Genomic DNA, 21,036 nt, shown 5'->3' on the forward strand with positions numbered 1-21,036 from the left:
AGTCGGCGAGCGGGGGGGCGGGGCCCGCTCGCCGACACGTAAAATGATGCGGGATGACATCGGGCGGAACTCCCAATGTCACCCCACCCCATTTAAATTTTCAGGTAGGCGGGGGCTCAGCAGAATCAGCTGTGTGCCCACCGACCTGTCAACGGCCAATTGAGGCCATTGACAGAGTCATTAAAGTAATTAATGGACCTGCCCGTCCAACCTTAAGGTTGGCGGGCAGGCCGGGAGCCCTGGCAGGCATTGGAAAAAGCGTGAAACCTCATCCACGGGCGGGATGAGGTTTCATGTAGGTTTTAAAAAATGTAATTAAACTGTATTTAAAAGTGATGGACATGTCCAAATCATGTGACAGTGTCACATGAGGGGACGTGTCAGGGAATTTTTTTTTTCAGATTTTTTACTGTGGAGCCGATTTGCCTGAGGCAGCATTAAGCCTCAGGGAGATGAGTGCGCTCTTTCATGTGTATGCGTGGAAGAGCGCACTCTGGGCTCAGGGAATCCACCCCTCCATCCCCCAGCCCGCACAGGGAGCGCACAGCACTTCCATGCAGACGTCATGCTGGGCGGGCCTTAATTGGCCTGCCAAAGTAAAATGGCGGCGCGCCCCCAATCGGGGGTACTGATCGGAAGCCCTGCTCTTAAACTTCCCCCCAACGGGGGGAAAATTCTGCCCCAAGTTAAGGGACAAGCCAAATCTGATAAAACAGTCAAATGGAAGACAAAGGAAAAAAACTCAGTGACTGGAATGAATTTTAAAACACAAGTAACTTACCACAGCAAATTCCTTTTCCCTAACACTAAGAAAATGGCAACTTTTGGTTCCCAGATGTTTGTCCAGCTTGGAAATTTGAATATGACACTGTGGTGGCCCTTAGCACAGAGCAACTGAAAGCTGTAGCTAGGGAGGTACAGTTAAAATTGCACAGTAAAATGAAAAGAAGTTAATCCAGATGTTGGTGGAACATTTGGATCTTACATTACCGGTAGAGCAGTTAGATGTTGAGCTCAACCAGGACTCAGAATCCCCTGCCCTTGCCAATTTTGAGTTGGAAAAGCTCAGGTTGCAACTAGAATTTAAAGAGAGGAAAAGAAAAGCACAAACAAGGGAACAAGAAAGAGAAAGAGAGGCTCAGGAGAGGGAACAAGAAAGAGAAAGAGAATTCCAGTTCTGAAAATTAGAAATGGGCTTAGCAGCTCAAAAGGAGAGAGAGAGACCAGACAATAGGAAGCTGCAGGGAGAATCTCTCTCTCTCTCTGGTAGCACCCCCTGTTTCCCTACTCCAGAACCACTCTCTGAAGCCTTCAAGTATGCGAGGCTTATTCCCAAATTCGAAGAAAGTGATGTGGAATCATTTTGCCACCTTTGAGAAAATAGCAGGGCAGCTGAAATGGCCATCAGAGATCTGGACATTTTTAATTCAAAGGCAGCTGTCAGGGAGAGCCCAAGAGGTCTACTCCGTGCTGCCCTGAATTATGAGCAGATTAAGGCCACCATCCTAAGTGCCTACGAGTTAGTCCCAGAGGCATGTCACCAGCAATTTCGGAACGCTTGTAAGAAGTCCACACAAACCTACAGCGAGTTTCAACGGCTGAAGCAAATCGTGTTGGACCAATGGGTAAGGTCCCTAAGAATCCCACGCAGCTATGAGGGGTTCCGTTAGTTGGCATGTTGGAGGAATTCAAAAATTGCCTACCCTCCAATCTGCGAATGCACATGGAGGAGCAGGGAATCTTCACAGCCAGGGATGCAGCAGTCACAGCAGAGAGCTGGAAACTCAGGCAGACCCTTTCCAAACCATTCCCATGAGCATTGGAAAGATGAGCAGAGCTATCTAGATAGGAGAGGGCCCACACCCAGAAAAGAAAGCCCAGAGGAGGGTGCGAGGAGCGCCCCCCCACCCCCCCCCCCCCCCACCCCACCACCGCAGCCTGAAAGGGGAACCCCCAGAGGCCGGTGTGTTCTCATTGCAATATAATAGGCCATTCCAGGCCTGAGTGCTGGAGATTGCATGGGAAGCCTGTTAGCCTATTGGGCTTCCCATGAGTAGTCTCCTGAAGGACACCCCAATGGGTGGAGCAGCAGAGCAGGCAGAGCCTCTTGCTACAGAGACTTACCCTTTGGAGGGAATGGCATTATGTGTATCTGAGCCAGACAAATTCCCAGAGAGTTTCCGGAATTTTGTCCTTTGAGGAACAGTGTCTCCCTACCTGTCCCAGAATGTGAGCAAGTCCATTGTACTGCTCTGGGACACAGGGGGCACTCAATCCTTAATGTTAGAGGGAAATCTAAACCTACCCCCTGTCCTCCGTGATAGCCAGAGCCCTGATCAGTGGAGTGGGAGGGGGATCTGTGTTTGTACCCTCTCTATAAGGTCCACCTAGAGTGTAACCTTGCTTCAGGCCCTGTTACAGGGGGAATTGTCCCTGAACTACCAGGAGCAGGAATCGATTTCCTCCTTGGGAACGATTTGGCTGACAGCAAAGTGTTAGACAGCGAAAGAATAGGCCAAAGCCAACCAGTAGAAATCTGCAGGTGAACAGAAAGCTGGGGGAGGTCCAGAGGCCCAAAAGAGTGAAATAGCACCCATGAACCTTGAGCGAGGGCTGCTCGAATGTAGCAAGGCTGAAGCCAGGCCAGTAAAGTTAAAAAATATCTGGGAAAGGCCTCTGGAATCCAAAATAGATACACAGAGTATCCCAGAGTTAAATAGGGAACACAGAAGTCCAAGGGTAGGGAAAGAAATAGTGAGGGAGATGCCCCATGTAGCCAAACAGCCTGAAGCAAGGAAAGTTACTAAGCTCGGAAAGGAAAAGAGTAAGGGCTTGCCTGAAGTATGACTAGCAGAAACCTTCTTTCCGACGTTAGATAGGGACGAAGAGGGTCCCCAAATCGACGAGTAAATAGGGAGTGAGATGCCTCACCCAATCGAAAAGCCACACAGGAATGCAGCTGGAGTCACACCTCAAGTTGAGGACAGAAGTGTTGCAGGGGACATGGAACAAGTTAGGAGAGTGCCCATCCAAAGCCAAGGGCCCCAGCTAGGAAGCTATTGATTGGTGTGGCCAGTAGCTTTATGGCGAATTTAAATGTGGACAAGGAAAGTTCTCAAACTGGCCCAGAAAGAGTGAGAGTGATGCCTCACTTAGTTGAAAAGCTACCAGGAGGTACATCAAAAGCTGCACCAGAGGGCAGTAGTATCCCAAAGACACAACGTCTAACCCCCCCAACCAACCAGTTTGGACCACATGCTCATCGACCTTAATGCAGAATTGCAAGGTGACCGGACAAGGTTGCCCTCTGCAGTTAAAATGATCCATAACAACCCACCAGGCTACAGCACTGTAGCCCTACCTGGTGTGGATGCGGGAGAGGCCCCTGCCATAAGGCCATCTTCCTTTCCTCCAGGCTCAGAAAGGCTGGCCCAGCTGTTGCCATGTCAACCCAAAGCACCTAACAATAGAAGCTGGAACTCTCCTGTTGCGGTAGCAACCGAGCCGGCCCCTGAACCAGAATCCCCCAAAGAAGAAAAAGTCCCTTTCAAATACCCCAATCTCCTGGCAATCAGTCTAACCACAGTCCCTGGGTCTGAACAGCTGAACCCACAGGTTACCAAAGTGGACAGGCAGGAGCTAAGCGGGACAAGAGCAGCTCAGCCCTCTGATCCAAGGGCCTGGGCACCCAAGAGTGAGAGGCCCAGCATTCCCCCGTGGATCACCCAGAGCAGCTTGGCCATTACTCATTCCCTGAGGGCTAATCACCCTGCAAAAAATCCCAGACCCCTTTCAGGATATTTAATCAACAGTTGTCAGACAGAGTTCTGAAACCAGTGGCTTTGCTTCTGCCTGTTCCCCAACAGAGGAAATTCAGAACTCTAGCCCTAAATAGACTCCTCCATAAAGATGACTTTCCGAACCCTCCCAAGTCACCTAAACCTTCCAAATTCCAGGACTGGGCAATGTCTTTGTTGATGCATTAACCCAGATTTAAACCTCAAAGAAAGGAAATGCACTGGGAACTGCCACTGCCCCTGCTAGTTGTGTGTCTGACATGCCAGTATGAATGAGAGAATGCATGTATACTTCTTCACTTCCTATTCTTCCTTCTTAAGACCACATTTAAAAAAAAAATAGAATTTTTTTTCCCCTCGAGTCAGCGAGGGATGTCAGGGGGCTCAGAGCTCACTCTATATTTTTATAAAATGTATATATCATCATGGCTAATTTATAAAATTTTAAAAACTGGACCAAGACTTTAAAATGACTGAAGCCATGGCTGCCATGATTCACACAACAGGAACTTTCTGGCATTCAGAGAGGCTGCCACCTTATTGCCTCTGAAGAGACAATAATAACCCAGTGAACTGCAGAAGACCAACTTCCAAGGGAATTATGAGAGGCCTTTTACATTTCTTAAGCCAGGGCTGGCCAACGGAGTCTGTCAGTCTACTAGGACAAAACTCTTTTGAAATTCTTAATAGTTGAAACATTAACAATCTCAAGAATCCAGACTAAGGAATCTGCATCCTTTGTCAAAGCCAAACTGGAGAGATGGAAGTCACTTGACCACCCCCACCCCCCATCCCCACTGTCCCTCAGCAATCTGGTGGAACCTGTAATATATCGGTGAGGAGCTGCAAAGCTCAGTCTGCCATTTTCCATCAGCCAAGCAGCAGCTCTGAAAAAGGACTCTGTCCAGGTTTGAATGCCTGGCCCCCATCTACACTGTTTCTAATGGAATTTCTGAACTTGTGCACCATTGCCCACAAGACCAATTCCCCTCTGCATGCCCATCTCATCGCGGAAGTCATCTCTAATGGAAAACTGGATTATCCAGCATCAGTTTCAGCCTGCTGACCTCTGCGAAAGAATAGACCGTTGGATTTTTGATGCTGGACCCTGGACTCACATGAAACAATAATTCTTATTTTCTCTGTGGTCTTTTCTCTATACTTCTTTCTTTTCTTTATCCCTCTTTTACTGTACCAACGCAAAAAGGGATGTAGGGGGTCAGCGTTATGAACCCTCTTCTTGCATTTTGAATGTGTGTAAAATAAACTAACCCTCTAAGTTTATCTTATCCCAAGTTTGCTGTGGAGTTATTAATGACAAATTGGACCACACCAATACTGAGGGATTGAGAAAGATGCCACTGCCTATTGAGGGGGAAATCAAAAATCAAAAAAACACCTTTCTGTTTACAGACAGGCAGTGAGAGGAGAAATCAGGGTTGTCTAAGTTAAACCCCCTCCTATCCATAACAGAAAGTTAGCCTTTATTGCAAAGAGGTTGGAGTATAAGAGTAAGAACATCTTGAACAATTATATAGATCTTTGGGGAGACTACACTTGAAGTACAGTGCACAATGTTTGTCTCCTCACCTAAGGAAGGCTATACTTGCCTTAGAGAGGTTGCAACAAAGATTCATTTAATTGGGGGGAGATGGTGGCATACTGGTAATGCTACTGGACTAGTAATCTTAGAGGCTAATGTCTATGGGGACATGGGTTTAATTCCCCATCCATGACAGTTAGTGGAATTTCAACTCAAATTAATAAATCCAGAATATAAAAACTAGCCTCAGTAAGTGACAATGATGATTGTCATAAAAACCCATCTGGTTCACTACAGCCTCTTAGGGAAGGAAATCTGCTGTCCTTACCTGGTCTAGCCTGCATGTTAATCCAGACCCAGAGCAATGTGACTGACTCTGAATTACCTGGCAAGCTATTCAGTTTCAACAGCAATTAGGGATGGACAACAAATGCTGGTCTTTCCAGTGATGCTCATACCCTGTGAATGAATAAGGGGGAAAAAAAGATAATTCTCTATGAACTAAGAGCTGGCCAATGAGGAGAGACTGAACAGAGTCATAGAGGTATACAGCACAGAAAAAGGCCCTTTGGCCCATCAAGTCTGCACCAGTCAATAGAATGGTCTATATTCTTTGGAGTTAAGACAATAAGTGATAACCTCATCAAATGTATAAAATTATTAAGGGGTTTGACAGACTGGATGCTGAGAAGCTGTTTGCCCTGGCTAAAGGATTTCCAGTCTCTGATGTTGTAGCTACAGACAGCTGGAAGGAATGGGGACTGACTGAATTGCTCTACAGAGAGCTAGTAAGGACCCAATGGCTTCCTTCTGTGCCATAATGACTAAGACCAAAATCAGGGATGAGCAATAAATGCTGGCCTTGCCAGTGCAGTCAACATCCCATGAATGAATATAAAATAAGATTAGCACTGAGATGAGGAGAAATTCTTCACTCAAAGGGCTGTGAATCTGTGGAATTCTCTACCTCAGAAAGCTGTTGATGTTCAATTGATGCATGTGTTCAAAACTGAGATTGTTATTTTTCTGAGCACAAAGGGAATCAAGAGATAGGGGGATGGGGAAGGAAAGTTGAATTGATGTAGCAGTTCAGTCATAACCTTTTTGAATGGCGGAGCTGACTCGAAAGATCGTATGGCCTACTCATGCTCTTATGTCTCATGTTCTTATGTTTGAGTCATAAACTATGTCACTAAAAACTGCTCATTGGTGGGGCTGAAAACAATTTTGTATTACACTTAAAAGTACAACCAAACCCACACAAGTGAGTTCCTTTCAACTGCATAATTTGAAGCATGTGAAGTGTGTGTGGTTTCCAAACTTCAACGCATTTTCAAAACTAAATTTTCCAATGTTAATTTCTTACAAAGTTACTGCGGTAACTGTGGTACATTTTTCACACCTTTTGGGGAAAATGTTTCATATGGTTTCATGTTTCTGATGGTTGCTTTTACAGAAAGGAAAGACTTGCATTTATAGAGTGCCTTTCATGACCACAGGCCACCCAAAGTGCATTACAGCCAATGAAGCACTTTTTGAAGTGTAATCAATGTTGCAATGCAGGAAACAGGAAAACCATTTGCATACAGCCAGTTCCCACAAAGAGCAATGTGGTAATGACCAGGGAGTCTGTTCGAATGATGTTGATTGAAGGATAAATATTGGCCAGGATACCACGGATAACTCCCCTGCTCTTCTTTGAAATAGTGCCCGAGAGGTAGATGGGGTAGAGGCTGGGGGACGGGGTGGATTTCAATTGTCAACATGTACAACTTTGGAAGGGCAAATCATTGTTTTTTGTCAAAATGCTTAACACAGATATATTTTGTGGTTTTATCAACAGATCATTCAAACCTGACTTTATCGTTGTGAGGCAACATCCCTATAGCATGGCAGAAAATGAGGATTTCCGGAATATTATTATAGGACTTCAGTATGGTGGCCTTCCAAGTGTGAACTCATTAGAATCCATCTACAACTTTTGTGACAAGCCATGGGTGGTAAGTTCAGAATGATGGGAGAACTAATTCATTGTATTCTTCATAACTCATCTGAATGAATTCAAGAGGAAATATCATCATCATGACAAGGCACGTCGTGGGCCAGATTTTCATGATAGGCTCAGGCATTGCGAGTCAGGCCACTTCCCGACATCGCATCCCTGAGTTCTGAATGAACTCACATGCACAAGTTTCCTCCCTGGGTAGTTGAGGTCGGGCTGGAATTGGGGCTGCCACCTCCAGAAGCAGACCCGGGATGGGAACAATGGCGGACAGATACCAAGGCCAGCAGTTTAATAGGCCCTCTTGCATTCACAGGGACATCGGCCCAGTTCTATTCATGACTGTTAAGGAGGTGGTGGCATAGCGGTATTGTCACTGGACTAGTATTCCAGAGACCCAGAGTAATGCTCTGGGCACCTGGGTTTGAATCCCACCATGCAGATGATGAAAATTGAATTCAATAAAAAAAACCTGAAATTAGAAGTCTGATGATGACCACGAAACCATTGCTGATTTTATTTTAGGGAAGGAAATCTGCAGTTCTTACCTGGTCTGGCTTACGTGTGATTCCAGACCCAGAGCAATGTGGTTGACTCTTAAACACCCCTTTGAACAAGGGAAATTGGGGATGGGCAATAGATGCTGGCCTAGCCAGCGACACCTCATTCCCACGAAAGAATAAAAATAAAATTAGTTCTCACCCCTCACTCCCCATCCATGCTATCTCCTTGAACCCCATGCCCTTTCCATACCCTCATGCATTCTCCATAAACACTTGCCCACTATCCACTATGGCAGAGCTTATGAGCACTATAATAACACTGGGAAGTCTTTGAAATGCTTGTGAAATAAATAAATAGTAATCCATTCAAACTCCATTTAAAAAATTGCTCCTCTTAGGAATGAATAGACCTCTCAAGCAAGCAAAGCTCACAGTTCTCTTCATAGGGAAACAAGACTTGATGAATTAAGTACATTAATGGGGTTTGGAGCTCAGACAAGCATTCAAAATGGGATTCTATTGCACAGCCATATAAATTAACTCAATGTGTCTTAGAGACCTGGTGCTCTAATATCAGTTTCACAATACTTTTGCATGCAGAAGAGCACTTTGCCCACTGTAGAATGTATTCTAATGCACTTGAACACTTACACAATGCTAGTCAATTTAACGGTCATTTACCTTTTAAGGGCAGAACCCTATGATCAATCACTGCATTAAAAACATACTTAAATTAACATAGAGCATCTAATTATGACATTTAAAGTTTGCCAAACCTCTTAATCCTTCCTGTCAAAATGTTCCAGACTCCACGACAGGCTTCCTCCAGGGTTCACAAATTGACTGACCCCACATGTTTCACACAGGCCTCAGAGACCACCCCCCCTCACTAAGATCTCAAATTCAGGGAAATTCAAAATTGAGGAAAGTATTTAATAAGGCTGAACCCAGTGTCTCTTTTGAGTGCACGTGGGGTTGTGACCCATCATATTCCCACATCAGAGGCAGCTTGACAAATACATGAATAGGATGGGAATAGAGGGATACGGACCCTGGAAGTGCAAAATGTTTTAGTTGGACAGGCAATATGATCGGCGCAGGCTTGGAGGGCCGAAGGGCCTGTTCCTGTGCTGCACTTTTCTTTGTTCTTTGTTCTTTGTTCAGTCAAAATGGCAGCCAGCGGCAATTAGCTGGGAAATTTAAATTTCAGTCCCCGCATCAGGACAGCAGAATCTGGCCCCACTTTTATAGACAAACAATGGGAAATATTCAGAGAAGTTATTGATACAATAAAATCAGTACATGCCCCTAAAAGGGAAAGGCTTCACTTGTGTAGCTAAGGAACTAAGGTCAACACATGAGTTAAGAGACAATAACAGGCAAAAAGAAAAAGCTTACACAAATGGAAACCACTATTGGAAGAGTTATAAAATGCATGGCGGATATGAAGAAAGTATTCAACAGTACTAAAAGGAAATGCGAAAAAAAAAAGCTTGCAAGCAATCTCAAAGCCAACAGAGAAAGATTTTTAAAATATATTGAGGAAAAAGAGAATGTAGGCCTATTAAAGCTGGATGCAAGCAAGATTATAATGGACAGAAATAGAATGGCAAACTCATGAAATAAGGGCTTTATATCCATTTTCACAGTGCAGGGAGAGGATAAATGCCAGTGGGATATGGGAACCTAAATGGAAGTCAAGGGGAGGAACATAATGGATTTAGTTTGTTAAAAAAGGCAATGGAGAAAATAAGAGGATCTAAGATAGACAATCCACAGGAGCTAATAGTCTCCACGCCAGGGTACTTAAAGAAATTGGTGAGGAAATTGCTGATGCAGTCTTTTGCTGTCATTTGGATTTGAACATTGCAAATGTCACTCCATTATTTAAGATATTTAAGAAGGGTGGGAAAAAGAAACCAGGCAAATATAAACCTATCATTTGACATCAATTTTAAGGATGTTACTGGAGTCTATCATACTGCGATTGAACACTTGGGCAATTTTCAAAGAGTGTCAGAATGGTTTTGTGAAGTGTAGGTCATTTCTGACTAATTTAGATGCATTTTTGAGGTCGTCACTAGCATGTTGAATAGGGGAGTCCATGTGAATGTGGTCTATATGGATTTCTCAAAGGCATTTGTAAGATGCCATGCCAGAGATTATTAGCAAAAATCAGAGCACCTGGAATTGACACCATACCTTGTGGTGTGGGTTGATAATTGGTACAGAGGTAGGAGGCGGGAATAACAAATTTGTTTCCTGATTGGCAGAATGTGACAAGTGGTGTTCCTCAGGGATCTGTACTGGGACCTCAACCTCTCTCAAGATATATTTGACTTGAATGAGGGAATAGCATGTTGTATATCTAAGTTTGCTAATTTTACAGGTGCAGTAAGTTGCATGAATGGAAGGAAAAAATTACAAAGAACTACAGACCGAGTGAATGGGCAAAAAAAATGATAGCAGATGGAGTTCAATGTGTGGAAGGTTGAGGTCATCCACTTTGGATTTGAGAAAATCAATTTGGAATATTTTCTTAGTGGTGAATGCTAGGAGCTCTGGAAGAGCAAAGGTGTTAAGGCCTTCCAAAGGGTGCAGCGCAAACTCATCAAAATGCTACTAGGGCTTAAAGAGTTAAATTAAGACAGGTTACGTAAGCTAGGCTTGTATTCCACTTAAGTTTAAAAGATGATCTAATAGAGAAATTTACAATGTTTAAGAGATGCAATCATGTTGATACTGACATTATGGCGTGATAGTGTAAGAAGTTCTTCCTTGAACTACCCATGCTTGGTATCCATCTTCTTTCCTAGTGCCACCCAATATATTACAGATACACAAAAACTATTTTTTCTGGTGGATACATTCAGACCAAGAGGGCATAATCATAAAATTAGAGCTGGGTCACTTATGGAGGGGGTCTGGCACAGTGGTAGTGCCCCTAACTCTGGGCCAGAAGCTCCAGGTTCAAGCCCCATTTCAGGACTTGATGGCCACAGAAGGTATGTGCATAATGTGGCCAAACAGTTTGATTATTAGCCTGTAAATTCTTCCAATACACCCTATGGAAGGCAATAAACAGTGGGAGAATTTCCTGGTCAGCCATACTGCAGCAGCAAACCATTGCTGTACTTTGCCAAGCAAATTCATGGATCAATCCAATTGAAATCGATGGTCGCCAATGCCCTCTTAGAGCATGTTACCGAGGGAAGGAGGAGTCCATTTATGGATGAAATCAGGAAGCACTTTTTATACACAAACTGTAGTGAAAATCTGGAACTCACTGCCCCAAAAGCTTGTGGATGTAGTGACATGTGGGTTTTTCAAGACTGAGAGATTGATAGAATTTTATTAGGTTAAGGGTATTAAAGGATATGGTACAGAAGCAGGTAAATGGATTTGAGGTTACAGATCAGCCATGATCTAATTGAACGGCTGTGAAAGGTTGAATGGTCTATTACGTTTCTATATTTACAGAAAGTGCTGGAAAAGCTCAGCAGATCTGGCAGCACCCGTGAAAATGGAAACAGAGTTAATGGGCAAAATTTTGCGACAGCGGGATTTTACGTTCCCGCTGTCGTCAATGGGGTTTAGAATGTCTCGCCGTAAAATTCTGCCCGATGTTTCGAATTCAATGCGACTCTTCTTCGGGACTTCTGAAGAAGAGTCATATTGGACTCAAAATGTTAACATTGTTTCTCTCTCCACAGATGCTGCCAGACCCGAGTTTTCCTAGCACTTCCTGTTTTTATTTCAGGTTTCCAGAATCCTCAGTATTTTGCTTTCATTTTGTGTTTCTATATTTCTTTGTTTCAATGCCACATTATATAACATAACAGTATAAGCAACAACAGACATACATCCACATGCATATGTACAATTCTGGGACACTGATAGAGGGAAATTGGAGAATTTGGCAAGTGCTCTCTGATACCCTCTCATGTCCAGCGGCATTGTGAGATGAATGAGAAAATTCTATTTATCCTCTTTGTTAAAAGGCAATATTTAGCAAAAGAGAATCTAAAAGAGATAAAAACTTGGAAACTTGGAAAAATGTGATTGTTATTTATGACTCTGTTAATGTTTGACATGAAAACCTATCTGAAACAACAGTTGGAACCAGAGAAGCTTAGTGTTTTGAATTATAGCTTCTGGATTATAACTATCACAACACTGTTAGAGCTGTATTGTTCTCTAAAATGTTTTTATTCCCTCTGAAATCTTGATAGGGATCAAAGCATAAAAAGCCAGAGGCAAAATTTATAAAAATGTTATTGGCATATATACATTATTTGTAATAGTATGGCTTTGTTCTGTTTCAGTTTGCTCAGCTGGTAAGCATCTACAAAAGCATGGGCCCAGACAAGTTTCCACTGATTGAACAGGTCTTTTATCCAAATCATAAGGAAATGGTAAGTGTAACTCCAGTTATTTTTCCCTTGTTCTGAATAGCAGACTACTGAATTCTGAACCCAAAAACATACAGCGGCTTTTATATTCAGGAACAGCAAATGCAGAGGGTTCAAGAAGTTGTTTTGACAACAACTAATGATTACTACAATGTGAAGCATCGGTAAAGGATTGGAGAGAGCACCACATAAATAATATATTACGCTTGGTGAGGCTGCTTCTTGTTCTTTTAGAATTTCAATACAGAGATTCAAAATGTAGCCTTTAAAAGTTCCATAAAATTAATATAATGGAATAAGTACGATAGCAAGAAATGGTCTTGGATTGGAAGATGTAGAATCCATATGGATGAAGATGAGAAATAACAATGGGAAGAAGACACTGGTGGAAGTAGTCTATAGGCCCCCTAACAGTAGCTTTACTGTAGGGCAGAGAATAAATCAGGAGGTAATGAGGGTATGTAAAGGGCAGTACATTAATCATGTGGAGAATTTTCTCCCCGTCGGGGGGGTTGGACTGGAGCGGGAGTGGATGCAGGCGGGTGGGCGGCCGATTGCCGCCTGCGATCGGCTGGATGCCACCATTTTACGTGGGTGGGCCAATTAAGGCCCGCCCAGCATGACATGATCCCGAAAGTGCTGAGTGCTCCCTGTGCGGGCAGGGGGAGGAGAGAGAGCCAGGGCCTGTGCTCTTTCGCACATGCGCGTGAAAGAGCGCAGAAATCTCCCTGAGGCACAGAGCTGCCTCAGGGAGATTACTTTGATTTTCGAAAATTTTAACAAAGAAGAAAAAATTTAAGAGATGTCCCCTCATGTGACAGTGTCACCTGAGTGGGGACATGTCAATGGAATTTAATAAAAACTTTCATTCAACTTATAAACACTTTATGAAACCTCATCCCGCCCGTGGATGAGGTTTCATAAAAAATACAAAGGCCGCCTGGGCTCTTCACCTGCCCGCCAACCTTAAGGTTGGATGGGCAGCTCCGTTAATTCCTTTAATTGATATTTAAATGGCCTTTGACAGTTCGGCAGGCACGCAGCCGACTCCGGCGCGTTCTCGCTGAACTGAAGATCTGAATGACACGCGCTGACATCGGGACGCACGCCCGACGTCACCGCATGTCATTTTACACGTCGGCGAGCAGGCCCCGCCCCCGCTCACTGACGCGAACATTCTAGCCCATGTGTGACTTTGATCTTCATGTAGATTGAGAAAATCAAATTGGCAGAGGGAGCCACGAGCAAGAATTCATAGAGTGTATTTGGTACAGTTTCCTAGAACAATGTGTTGTGGATCCAACCAGGGATCAGGCTATTTTGGATCTGGTACTGTGTAATGAGGCAGGTTTAATAAATGATCTCAGAGTAAAAGGTCCCATAGGAAACAATGACCATAACATGGTAGAATTCAGTTTGAGAGTGAGGAACTTGGGTTGGAAACAACGCTGCTAAAATTAAAAAAGGGCAATTACAAAGAAAGGGGGGCAGAGTTGGCTGGAGTGGACTGGGAAAGGAGTTTAGCAGAAAAGATGATTGATGAACAATAGCAGACAGCTAGGAAAATAGTTCATGACTCGCAACAAAGATATATCCCAGTGAGAAAGACGGATTCTAGGAAGGGAATAAACCAACCATGGCTAACCAAGGAATGAGGATAGCATAAAATTGAAAGAAAAACATACAATGTGGCAAAGATTAGTGGTAAACCAGAGGATTGGGAAAATTTTAAGAACCAACACAAGATGACTGAAAGGCCAAAGTGAACATAGGCCCCTTAGCGAATGAGGCTGGGGAAATAATTATGGGGAACCAGGAAATGGCAGAGGAGTTGAATAAATACTTTGCATCAGTCTTCAAGGTGGAAGATACTAATAGCATTCCAAAAATACTAAATAATCAAGGGACAAAACGGGGGGAGGAAATAAATACAATAACTATCACTAGAGATAAAGTACTAGGGAAACTAATGGGGCTAAAGACCAATAAGTCCCCTGGACCTGTTGGGTTGCATCCTAGGATATTAAAGGAAGTAGCTACACAAATAGTGGATGCACTGGCAATAATCTCCCAAGAATCCTTAGATTCTGGAAAAATTTCCAGAAGATTGGAAAACTGCCAATGTAACATCCTTATTCAAAAAGGGAAGGAGACAAAAATCAGGTAACTATTGGCCAGTTAGCTTAACATCCATCATTGGGAAAATTATATTAGTCTATTATAAAGGATGTAATAGCACCTAATATAATCAAGCAGAGTCAGCATGGCTTCATGAAGGGAAAATCATGCCTGAAAAATTTATTAAAATTCTTTGAGGAGGTAACAAGCAGGATAGATAAAGGGGAACCAGTGGATGTAATATATTTGGAGTTCCAAAAGGCATTCCATAAGGTACCACACATCAGGTTACTTAATAAGATAAGAGCCCATAGTGTTGGGGTCAGTATATTAGTATGGATAGAGGATTGGCTAACTAATAGAAGACAGAGAGTTGGGATAAGGGGGTCATTTTCAGGATGGCAAGCTGTAGCTGGTGGAGTGCCACAGGGATCAGTGCTGGGGCCACAATTACTTACAATATATATTAATGACTTAAATGAGGGAAGTGAATGTAGTATTGCCAAGTTTGCGGATGACACAAAAATAAGTGGGAAGGCAAGTGGTGAGTATGACACAAAGAGTCTACAGATGGATATGGACAGGTTAATTAAGAGTGGGCAAAAAACTTGTCAGATGGAATATAATGTGTGAAAATGTGAGGTTATGCATTTTGGCAGGAAAATAAAGGATCTGAATGTTATTTAAATGGAGAAAGACTGCAGAAAGCTGCAGCACAGAGGGATTTGGGAGTCCTTGTGCATGAATCCCAAAAAGCTAACTTACACGTTCAGCAGGTAATAGGGAAGGCAAATGGAATGTTGGCCTTTATTGCAATGGGAATGGAGTATAAAAATATGGAAGTCTTGCTAAAACTATACAAGGCACTAGTTAGACCACACCTAGAATACTGTGAGCAGTTTTGGTCCCCTTATCCAAAGAAAGATATACTGGTATTGGAGGCAGTCCAGAGAAGGTTCACTAGGTTGATCCCAGGTATGGAGGGATTTTCTTATGAGGAGAGGTTGAGTAGGTTGGGCCTGTACTCATTGGAGTTTTGAAGAATGAGAGGCGACCTTATTGAAACATAAGATTCTTAGGGAGTTTGAAAGGGTAGATGCTGATAGGTTGTTTCCCCTTGTGGGAGAGTCTAGGACCAGAGGGCATAATCTCAGAGTGTAGGGGTCATCCATTTAAGACAGAGATAAGGAGGTATTTTTTCTCTTAGACGGTAGTCGATCTGTGGAATTCTTTACCGCAGTGGGCTGTAGAGGCTGGGTCATAAAGTATATTCAAGGCTGAGATAGACAGATTTTTAATCAGTAAGGGAATCAAAGGTTATGGGGAAAAGGCAGGAAAGTGGAGTTGAGGATTATCAGATCAGCTTTGATCTCATTGAATGGTAGAGGATGCTTAATGGGCCAAATGGCCTATTTCTGCTCCTACGTCTTATGGTCTTATAGGTAAATTCAAGACACATTCGAAGCAATGAACATTACAGGTTGTGCACTCAGTCTAATTTTTACAGTTATACCATCTAAATGTGCTATTGTTGTATATCTATGAAAAACTGTCCTTTGGTACTACATATAAATGAAGTAATTTAGTCTGTATTTAAACATACCACATTTATATTGTACATATGAAAACCTACGCTTTTGGATATTGGCACATTAGGTTTCAGTGACCACACAAAATCCATAGGTATAAGTTTTAGTTTCAGGTAACCAGTCTTGTGGATTTATTATGTGAAGGTAACTGGCATGTCACAAACTGTCCAGTGTAAGCTGTTCCACCAAATTGAAGGTATATGCTTATCATATAACACAAATGAGATTTTGGATAACAGCAACCAGAGAGTGTTACTTTAAGCTAAAAATTATCATTAATAATTATGTGCTGAATTGTGCAGTTCGTGGCACCACTAGCAATGGGTTCCTTGCACCTAGCATTTATCTTGTAAGAGCTCAGCATCAACACCTGTCAATTGTGTAATGACTATTCTTGACAGGGTATAGAGGAAATCAACAGTGTCCCTTTAGGATCTTGTTATGTCCAGGATGACATGCTTGGGGTTGGAGCAAAGTCAATTCACTTTGAAAAACTTAGTAACCTGAAACCAGGCCAGTCAAGTCCACAATATGAGAGATTTGTTGATGATTGAGCAGCCAGCTGTGATCCTTGATTGAGCCTAGAGAGGTAAGCTATGTCACTGGGGACTGGGAATCCCGTTTCCCGTTTCCCACATGTACATGCCACTAACCTATTGAATGGGATGTTACTAGCTGGACAAGCAGTAAGAAACTTTCCAGGGCTCTGCGCCAGTAGGCTGGACAGTTCTAGCTGGTTAAAGTCCAAAATTACCCCTACATAGATTCAGAAGCCCCAAACTTTTCACCAGCCTGTGTGCCTATGTTTCCTGAGCTTAAGAAAGTGGAATGATCCTTACAAGGAAAGAGTGTGCACTTCATATTAGGCAAACAGGAACTCTACTTACATGAATTCCAAAGTAGTTTTGAGAATAGTGCATGGTGATGAGTTTCCATACTTATTTGATGTCCAATTAATCAAAATTAAATTAAACACACATACTTAGACGCTTTCAAAATAAAGCATATCTGAGGTCTCAGATTATTACAGAAAACTGACAGCACATTTAGTAAAACATTAATAAGAAAGCTTTTTATTAGATATTTGACAAGACAGCATAATTCTTACAAAGCACAACATTCATACCAAATATGAGAAATCATCTTTGTATCTATATTTTCAAGCAGTTTATTTGCAAATGAATATGTTGTCAAATTTAGGTTAAGTGCTTTGAGTGAAAGTGGGGGAGGAACTACAAAAAGATTGGTCTTGAATTTGAATATATTGTCAATTTCAACTTTGTGGTGTGGCTTTCTTGCTGAATTTTAGGAAACATTGATCACAGTTATTAATCATATAATTAAATTAGAATATTCTAATGACAAAACAAGTTTACCAGCTGCATTTTATGCCCTATTCAGTTAGACTAATCAAAGATGTTCAATGAAAAATTGATGGGGTTTGGATTCTAGTATCCAAGTATGAAGGTTGATGCTTGGGGGCCCAATTGGCTTTGATAGTCTATCCTTGTATTCATTCCCAGAATTTTGCAAGTATACTTAGTTTTTAATCATTTCTTTAAAAAAGCTGTTAGAACCAGTTTTTTGGCGGGCCGACTGATAGGTTGGGCATCAGTTACTGGTCTTGCTACAGTATGCGAATGATAGAACATGGAACTTCTATCTTTACACAACATATATCTGAGATAACTTAAGATCCAGCATGCAGACATTGTACTCACATTCATGACATTTGGCTGTAGCCCCACTTTATACTTCATAGCGCCAGGGCAAATTATATTTTGCCACAGGCAATGAGGCAAAGAATGTTAATAAGGACATCTGTTAATCATTTTATTTGGCACTAGCCTTTTCAAAACAAACATAATTTCCTTTTAATAGAACTCTGTCCCTCAGAAAATATCAAACCTTAGTTTTTTTTAAAAAAGGAATATCCCAGGGGACAAAGGAACTTGTTGGCATTCATCATTGTGTTCATTTGTCCTGATGCACCACACATAATGGCAGCTCATGTGCCCTTTGTGCTGTCAACTGCATGTTAATATAACCTTGCATGTGGCACAGTCTTAAAAAAATACCAATCTTTGACATGATTGTAATCTCAACACTGCCAGTGCAAAAATTACGCTGTTGCACACTGGATTTTTAACCTTGTTTTTTTTTAAATCCTGAAAAATATAACTAATCTGGCATCATTCTCAATTACCAAGACATATTTTCTTTCTAGTTCCACTCACATCTGTAAGATTCATAGTTTTTGATGTGAAACTTCACCAACTACAGAGCCAATATACATTTACAGGAATTGTATTGGTGGATATGCTTCAGTTTGCCTCATGTGACAATACCTATCATTGCAGCAGAATCTATTGAGGGGCCATAAAAGTTGCTTTTCACTCATTGGGATGCATTCATGGGTGTAAGAATGGATGAAGAAACTGCTATGCTTCACATAGCGTACAGGAAGGCAGTAAACCGACAGAATGTTTGTTTAAACAGAAGAACCTAGGGATCTTTGATGCAGTTGCACCACCCGTAACTGATGTAAGAACATAACTTTTATGGGGTGAAGGGAGACTCAGGGTTCATTGTAATAGATATTCTCAATCGCACTGGCTGATCCTTCTCCATACCAGTGACAGGAACCATCATCTCGCTTCATGCAGACGCTGTTCTTTGCCTGAGATCCAGCTGGAGTTTTCTCGGTTGCCAGGTCAGTCCAAACACACTGGTCCTTTGCTGGAGAAGAGCAGGGTAGACTGTGGCAACTGACAATCTGGAGAACAGAAATGTAAAAATGTACTTATGAGAGTTATAAAAATCAATTCAGATTATTGATAGCCTATAGATATATAATACTTGTGCTTCTTATGGGGTAAGGTTGAGTTCATTCAGATATATCTCTGGAGAGTCTGAAACTCTGTTCACTTTGGGTTTACTAATCAGTTTGGTAATTATCCCCAGTACATCCTATGAATGAAGAAACCAACTGCTATTATATAGTGCTAGTTGCCTGATGTGTTAAACTCGTCTATATGAATCATTCCATTCCACAGGTTCAAAGTAAATTGGGATCATATATTCTAATGTGGTGGCAGTAGGACTAAGTTTGGTACATGGGCAGCTGGTATTACATCAAAATTGTGCCACTGCACAACAATTGGCATCAAAGAGGGGAGAAATCAGCCAGGGTTCCTGTTTCTAATTGCTATCAGTGATCCTGCTGGAAAGTACACATGTAGATGTCAAGTGATGACACTTATCAGGTGCCTTGTAATCGCCTCTATAAAATCTGTCATCACTCACTGAGTCAGCTCACACAAAGGAGGGCCACACAGTCGAAATGCTGAAGTGTCATCAGCTCATGTAACTTCCAATGCAACAATAGTGCCATCAGAAGAGAAGTTGAGAGAGCAATGGAATTGGGAAAGTGTACCAGGATTTTGACTTACTTGACAGCAGCAACCTGTTTCATATTTGTTCCACTTCAGGCTCCGTTTTTGCAATGAAGTTAGATCATCCCATGGGACAATCCAATTGCAAATTCCAATATGAACTTTTCTCTGAACACCAAGTTGGCCTAAAATGAAAAAGAATATCATATACCTATATATAATATATTAACGGGCAGAAATTGCAACCTGCTGTTTGGAGCTACATTAGACAAGGAATTCAACACAGAATTGGGAATACAATGTTGTAGCCCTCTCTCCCAGAATAAAGTCTAGCAAAGCTATGCAGTGGCAGTGGAACATCGTTATTATTGTCCGTAGAAGCCTCCTGTAAGTGCATACTTCTTGCAAGTGCAACACCTAGCTATGTTACAGCCTTCATTGGCTTTTACTGATAGTCACATTTATTATAATTATCTCACAATGTATTCAAAATCTATCAAAGTTTCTCTCCTTACCTTTGACCACCTCATTCTAACACATAATTGACTGTGAGCCCAGACTTTCAATTTCTTAGCAGACCACAGACAAGTTACAAAAACTAAAAACAATTCAACTGTTCCAATCTAGGTGGAAATATAAGAAAGTTTTACACCCTTGAAATAATCATAGTACAATTGGGATCATTTACATGTTCTACCTCTCCACTCAGACTCTTTCTTGCTCCCACAAAACAATCTTAATATACTATGCATTTCGCCTTCCTTTCTCAACGGACAGAATGCGGCTGAAAATCTATGGTCCCTCCAGCACACTCCCACCTCAACTCCAGTCAATTAGAAGTAGGTCATTATATTCAATGAATCATTTATTCAACAGTTGCATTATGCTATGGATCAGAAAAATAATTATGGTATTGTACAATCTTTACGTTTTATTATGTATTCTGAATGGGTACACAAATGATTATCTCACAACCAGGAAAACAAAATGATTGATTAAAAACTACATAAGTCTGAAGGATTGTACCATTAGCTGAGTTTGATGGAAGGTTCTGAATAAAAGTGCTGAATGTAAACATGCATGTTTAAGCAGAACTTTATGGTAATACAAAAAAAAGTTGCAAAAATATTTGATAAGGGAGATGAAAATTAGTTGAATCTTTGCTATGTTTTCTACTTTGTAGCCCCTGCTCTAAAAAGCCATGCAGTAAACAGTTTTGCCATAAAGATAAATAGTTGCTTTCCAATGTTACATGCAGTCATTTATTTATGTATAACTGTGATATTTTGAGGAAGTAAATTAGTCTATTTGCCTACTTGTAGCGGGTTTGCAAAGCACTCTTTTTAAGAACTAATCAAATTCCCAATTGTTTTCATCCTTTTTCCAAACTCCTTTCTCAGTTCTTTCAGTGGGAACTCATTTCTAGACTGCAGTAGGTTCCCCTCATCCCTCTCCAGCCTCTCCTCCCCCTCATCTCACTCCTCAATCTCCCCTATTCCACTCTTCTCCCCACCCCTTCCTTTCCCTCCCTTTTTGCCCTCCCCTCTTCTTCCTCTCATTTTCCACTCACATCACACCCCGCCCCTTCTTTTCTCCTCTCTCTTCATCTCCTCCCCTCCCCAGTTGAGCCATTTAATTCAGTAACATCACAGGTGATCTGCCAGTATTTAACTGAAT

At 41.9% G+C, this 21,036-nt stretch overlaps 2 protein-coding genes across 2 annotated transcripts in view; one reads left to right on the forward strand and one right to left on the reverse strand.

The window, feature by feature from the left end:
* syn2b (synapsin IIb) overlaps window positions 1–21,036 on the forward strand; it is a 433,604-nt gene that overhangs the window by 277,783 nt on the left and 134,785 nt on the right. The window contains exons 4-5 of the mRNA XM_078543448.1: window positions 7,184–7,340; window positions 12,171–12,260. Coding sequence (XP_078399574.1) covers window positions 7,184–7,340; window positions 12,171–12,260 — 247 coding nt within the window. The remainder of the gene's footprint in view (window positions 1–7,183; window positions 7,341–12,170; window positions 12,261–21,036) is intronic.
* LOC144681658 (metalloproteinase inhibitor 3-like) overlaps window positions 17,010–21,036 on the reverse strand; it is a 36,069-nt gene continuing 32,042 nt past the window's right edge. Inside the window, exons 5-6 of the mRNA XM_078543452.1 lie at window positions 19,417–19,544; window positions 17,010–18,740 (exon numbers count right to left, since the gene is read on the reverse strand). Coding sequence (XP_078399578.1) covers window positions 18,543–18,740; window positions 19,417–19,544 — 326 coding nt within the window. The 3' untranslated portion in view covers window positions 17,010–18,542. The remainder of the gene's footprint in view (window positions 18,741–19,416; window positions 19,545–21,036) is intronic.

Source organism: Cetorhinus maximus, chromosome 6 (assembly GCF_964194155.1).
Source record: "Cetorhinus maximus chromosome 6, sCetMax3.hap1.1, whole genome shotgun sequence".
NCBI lineage: Eukaryota > Metazoa > Chordata > Chondrichthyes > Lamniformes > Cetorhinidae > Cetorhinus > Cetorhinus maximus.